Here is a 5,746-nt window from a genome sequence, read left to right as displayed (position 1 = left end):
GCGAACGAAGGCGAACTCATCGTCTAAATCAGTCTGACGCGCAGAACGAGTCCGAAAAATGCAATGCTCTCTTTAGAATACGTCGGAAGAGGTCTTCCGAAAGTGTCGAGGAGACATTGGCTCGCAGAAGGAAGGACGTCGAAAGCCACCAGGCAGAACGAAGAGCAGAAACGCCAGAAGAACGCCAAGAGCGCCTGTCGCGTAACGCGGCTAGAAATTCCGTCCAAAGAGATAATGAAATGCCGGAAGAACGCAAAGAGCGTCTGTCACGTGACGCCATTAGCAAGTCTCTTCAAAGAGATAATGAAACGCCAGAAGAGCGCAAAGAGCGTCTGTCACGTGGCGCTATGGTCAAGTCTCTTCGAAGAGAAAATGAAAGGCCGGAAGAACGCCAAAAGCGTCTTTTAGCTGATTCAAAGCGCAAGTCGGCTAAAAGACGAGAAGTGACTGCGAATGAAAAGCAGTTTCGAAACGATATGGAAGCGCAAAGAAAGCGACGAAAGAGGCAGGAAGCTGCTCTTCGTGAAAAATCAGGTGAAATGGGCGAGGAAAGGGTCCCTTTTTGGAAAGAGTGGGCGACGCAAGATGAATTTGCATCTGCACATTATCCTCGCTTAGACACATTTCACAAACGCATGGAAGGTCTAACCTTCCATACGTGTGTTTCGTGCGAGGAGTCGTGGCCCACTTTGGACGTAAAGTACAGCACACAAATGTGCAAGCAGTGCACAACTGACCAAGGAAACGGTTGGGTAGGCCTTCTTACATCCGACAACAACATGAATCCTGGGCGTGTTCCACCGCCTCTTAAGGATTTATCAGTTGTCGAAGAAATGCTCATAGCGCAAATTGCACCTATGATGCACATTTTCAGATTGCCGGCCGGACGGCAATTTGGATACCGCGGTCACGTGCTAAATTTGCCCCAAAATGTGCAGTCGGTTTTGACCCGTCTGCCTAGAACAAAGAGTAATTTGGGAATGGTCGTTGTTCGCCAGACGCGCAATTCCGGTAAGGTGAATGACTTCCGCGTAAGGCGACAACGAGTTCTCGAGGCACTCGTAAACTTGAAAAGAAACAACAAGTATTACGAGAACATAGAGATAGATTCCGAGGCATTAGAAGCTCTTCCTGAAGATGGAGAACTTGAAGATCTTCATGTGATTAGAGCGGATAATGAAGATGCCTCCTTTGAAGATATTTCTCCTGTTGGTGCTAATGCTGACGAGGCAAAAGAACAAGAAGACACGAATGAAGAGGAGGACGATGCAGTCCACTTTTCGCATTCTGTCTTGCCTTCCGCAGCATTAAACCTAACAGAAAGACAAAAGCTTGATAAGTTTATCGACAGTCTTGGAAACAAGTCTGCCGATGAACAGGTGGAAGAGAAAGGAGATAGCTCCAAGGAAAATGGTGACCAGCAGGACCATATGAGCTGGCCCACATACGGTAGTAATCCTATTAGTGAGTTTACGACGGAAGGCTACTTTACGCAAGCCTTTCCGGCGTTATTTCCAACGGGAGCAGGAGACTTCCGTAGTCCCCGATTAAGGTCTGTTACGTTGGGCGAATACCTGAAACACATAATGCGGTATAAAGACGGGCGTTTTGCTCGGCATCCGCGTTTCAGGTATTTTGCTCTGAATACCATGATGAGGTGGCGGGCGTTAGAAACAGCTCGGGTTTTTGTCAAACAAAATCCGAGCGATGCAGCCCTCACCGTTGAGGAACTCCGAGAGATGACAAAAACGTCGGAGAAAATTCCTCATTTTGCTAACAAAGTTGTCCACTTTGGCAAAAGTCTGCACGGTACAAAACAGTATTGGAACATGCAGAAGAAAAATCTTTTTGCTATGATGGAAAAGCTCGGTTCGCCAAGCTGCTTTTTTACTCTGAGCGCAGCTGATTTGCATTGGCCCGAGTTTTTCAATTTGGCAGCGCATTATAGTCCGGATAAAACGGCAGAGGAATTGCATGCAGAGTATAGAGATCGAAACGAAACTCTGAACAGCAATCCCATGCTAGCCGATTGGCTATTTACTAAACGAGCCACTGACTATTTGCATAATATTATGGCAAACGTCTACTGCTTTACAGACTATTGGGCTCGCATAGAATACCAGCATCGTGGCAGTGCTCACATGCACGGCGTCGGTTGGATTCGGGATGCTCCTGATTGCGAAGAGATAACTCGTCCCATAAAGGATTACCCCGAGTTTCAACTTAGCAAAGACGATGAACCAAACGAAGAGAGAATGAAAGAGATTCTAAGGGAAGAAGGCCAAGAAATTGTCGACTTTGCCGATTGGCTTGTGTCGACAATGAATCCTTCTTTCGACGAAGAAGGCAAAGGAGAAATGCCGCAAACAAAGAAAGGCAATCATCCGTGCCATGAAAAGTGGGCCGACATTAGCGATTATGACGCTGATTACAAGCGCCTGATAGCCACTGTTGAGCGCCACACAGAGTGCAAGCAAACGACTTGCCTTAAAACAAATTTAATTGGAGAGTCCGTGTGTCGTTTCGGGTTTCCAAAAACGCTGAGAAAAGAAACGACACTGGAAATTTCTCCTTTCGGAAAGCCGGAGCAACATACCGAGGCGGAGATAGAACACAAGCGCAACGATCCTCGCGTAAACAGTCACAATCGCTTCCAGCTGGAAGGTTGGCGAGCGAATGTTGACATGCAAGTTATCGTCAGCCCATACGCTGTCGGTAAGTATATCGCAAAATACGCAACAAAAAGCGAGCCGCAATCAGCAACGCTGAAGGAAACGTTTAAGATGATTACAGAGACAATGTCAACGGCTGATCCGGCTCGAAAGGTCGTTTCCAAATTGCTTATGAAAACCGTTGGCGAGCGCGACTATTCAGCACAGGAAACTTGCCATCTAATTATGGGCGAAAAGCTGGTGACGTCTACTCGCGAATTCAAAACGCTCTTTTTAGAGAATAAGCGGGAAGTCGATCCGGCTGCAAAGCCAGGGCGAACTGCAACGCTTCCAACAGTAATAGAAGAGTACATGAGACGTCCGGTAGAAATTGAAGACGTTTGTCTACTGGACTACGTCTCTGACTACTATATAAACGCAAAGGGTAAAACAGTGCGCAGACACAAGTCTGTAGTCGTTCGTGTAGCCCCGCGAATCCTTTGCAATAAGTCAAACAAGGAACAGTACGAAAAGTACTGTTACTATCAGTTGATGAAATTCAAACCTTTTCGTAAGCTGGACCATTTGACTATTGAAGAAGAGGAAGCAGAGAATGAGATTACCGATACAGACGGTGAAACCATTCCTCTGCCTTCCACAAAAGCTTTCAAAAAGTTCATTCGAACGGCCAGCAAGAAGTTGGTCAATAGAATTGAACTGATGGAAGATATTGAATCAATAGTCAATATTCAAATGCCTTTTGAAGAGACAGAGGAAGATCCAAATAAGGCACAGAAAGACGAAGAGAAAGATCTTGGGCAGAAAAAGATCCGAGATCAAGATGACTGGATGAAATTGTGCCGTCCTCCCAATTCAGCCGATGACTTTGACGAGGACGACACAAGAGATTCCGAGTTTAATCAAGGAGATCTCGCTCACTACAACTGGTCGGAAAAACTTGCGCAGTTTCCACCGTTGTCAGAGGCTCCAAAATTTGTGACGGAAGCGCGTAAAAAAAGCACTTCATCTAAAAAGGATCTCGTTGCGGCTGCCGATTCAAGCCTTCTTCAAGGCAATCAGAAATTAGCGTACGATATTGTTCGCAGCCACAACGAGTTGACAAAAAGCGGCTTCGAATGCAAGCCGCTTCGAATGATTGTTTGCGGTTCCGCTGGAACCGGAAAGTCATATCTAATAAATTGCATAAAGGAAATGCTCGGAAGCGAATGCATACTTGCAGCACCTACTGGTGTTGCAGCATTTAATATTGGTGGACAAACGCTCCACTCGCTTCTACGCATTCCTTTGCAGAAGACGTCATTTTCTGACGTTCAAGGACCTTCTCTTAGAGACCTGCAAGAGAGGTTCGAAGACGTACGATATTTGATCATCGACGAAATGTCGATGGTGGGACGGCATCAGCTGTCACTTATCCACCGGCGCCTCTGCCAAGCGCTGCCGCAGGGAGCTTGCGAGTCGTTCGGTGGAATATCTCTAATATTTTTCGGAGACATGGGACAGTTGCCACCTGTTGGTGACTCTCCTTTGTACCGAAGCGCGGCAACCGAAGGATCCGCGACTAATCAAGGCCGTCAGCTGTATATGACGTTTGACGTTGTCGTACAGCTGACGAAAATCATTCGCCAGTCCGGTAACGACGAGCTACAGATAAAGTTTCGCGACGCCTTGCAAAGGCTTCGCGACGGTTGCCCGTCGTACGAGGACTGGAACGATCTGTATATGTCACGTAACTTTGCACGGCACGATCAGCTGGGAGACGTAAAGACGTCTTTCCGCGATGCAGTTTGGCTATTTGCGTGCAGAGAGAATGTAGCTGAGTTCAACTTCAATTGCTTGAAGAATTCAAACAAACCGGTGGCTGTGATTAACGCCGATCACAACTGCACCGAGGCGAAAAATGCCAATGAAGAAGACGCTGGCGGACTTTACGCACGAGTTCGTCTTTGCGAAGGCGCGCGTGTTATGCTCACATCGAATCTCTGGACCGAGATGGGCTTGGTCAACGGATCGATGGGATACGTAGTGGCAATTTTGTACCAACCCGGTGCAAAACCGCCAGCACTTCCAACAGCTGTCGTTGTTCAAATGGACAAATACGACGGCCCGACATGGGGCGGAGAACGCTGCGTTCCCATATGCCCAATCGAGCGCACATAGCCCAGTTCAACGGGCAATAGAAAGAGTTCATGCAAGCGGCGACAGCTACCAATTCAATTGGCATGGGCTGTCACCGTGCACAAATCGCAAGGTCTCACACTAGATCGTGCGGTTATTGACATAGGCAAGCGCGAATTTGCACCTGGAATAACCTACGTGGGATTTTCCAGAGTGCTTCATATTAATCATTGCCTAATTCAAGGCTTTGATTACGCTCGAATTTCTAATTTGAGCAAATCAAAAAGCTATAAACAGCGATTGAACGAAGACAAGCGCCTAGATGGTCTAGCTAGGCGCACTGAAAAAACGTTTCAATCGTTGGCCGGAAATAGCAACGATACTGTTCCAGATGATATTAAAGAGTTTTTTAAACATCTGGAAAATGAAGAATCAGTAATTGACAAAGAAGAGCATAGCGATCACACATACAGCAAAAAAATGATCGCAGACAATGACAAAGACACGGACAAAATTGATACTGGTGCGGTCAAAGTGACTAAGACAGCGGCTAAAAAAGCCCCTGTTCCCAAACCTAAAAGCAAACGTGCGAGTCGTGCCCGCACAAGTGTGCCGTTACCACCGGCTGCAAAGAAACGCCGGACCACTACTCCACCGTCTCCGAATCCGTTTCTGCTTCAAATGGGGCGCAAGCGAGAATCGATAGTAGGAGACGGAAACTGCTACTTTCGAACAGTGTCGAAAGCAGCATTTGGAACCGAAGATCACCACTTGGCACTTCGGTTACAGATTGTTAATTTCATGGCAGAATACCAGTCTGTCTTTGAAATGTTCTGCTGCAACACGGAATATGAAGCTCACATTTCAAAGCTACGACAAGAAGGAGCTTGGGCAACCCAAGCTGAAATCCACGCAACTGCAACACTTTTTCAAATTGACGTCAGTATATTTACATGGAT

The 5,746-nt window shown here is 46.8% G+C and overlaps 1 protein-coding gene across 1 annotated transcript; it reads left to right on the top strand.

The window, feature by feature from the left end:
* The first annotated feature begins 239 nt into the window (after nt 1-239).
* Nucleotides 240-4,829, top strand: LOC136184173 (uncharacterized). Its single transcript, XM_065971024.1, has one exon. It carries the CDS (start codon nt 240-242, stop codon nt 4,827-4,829), a length of 4,590 nt encoding a protein of 1,529 aa, XP_065827096.1.
* The last annotated feature ends 917 nt before the right edge of the window (nt 4,830-5,746 follow it).

The sequence above is a fragment of the Oscarella lobularis genome, chromosome 2 (assembly GCF_947507565.1).
Source record: "Oscarella lobularis chromosome 2, ooOscLobu1.1, whole genome shotgun sequence".
Taxonomy (NCBI): domain Eukaryota; kingdom Metazoa; phylum Porifera; class Homoscleromorpha; order Homosclerophorida; family Oscarellidae; genus Oscarella; species Oscarella lobularis.
The sequence above is the reverse complement of the archived record's forward strand: the minus strand, read 5'-3'. Positions and strand labels throughout refer to the sequence as shown.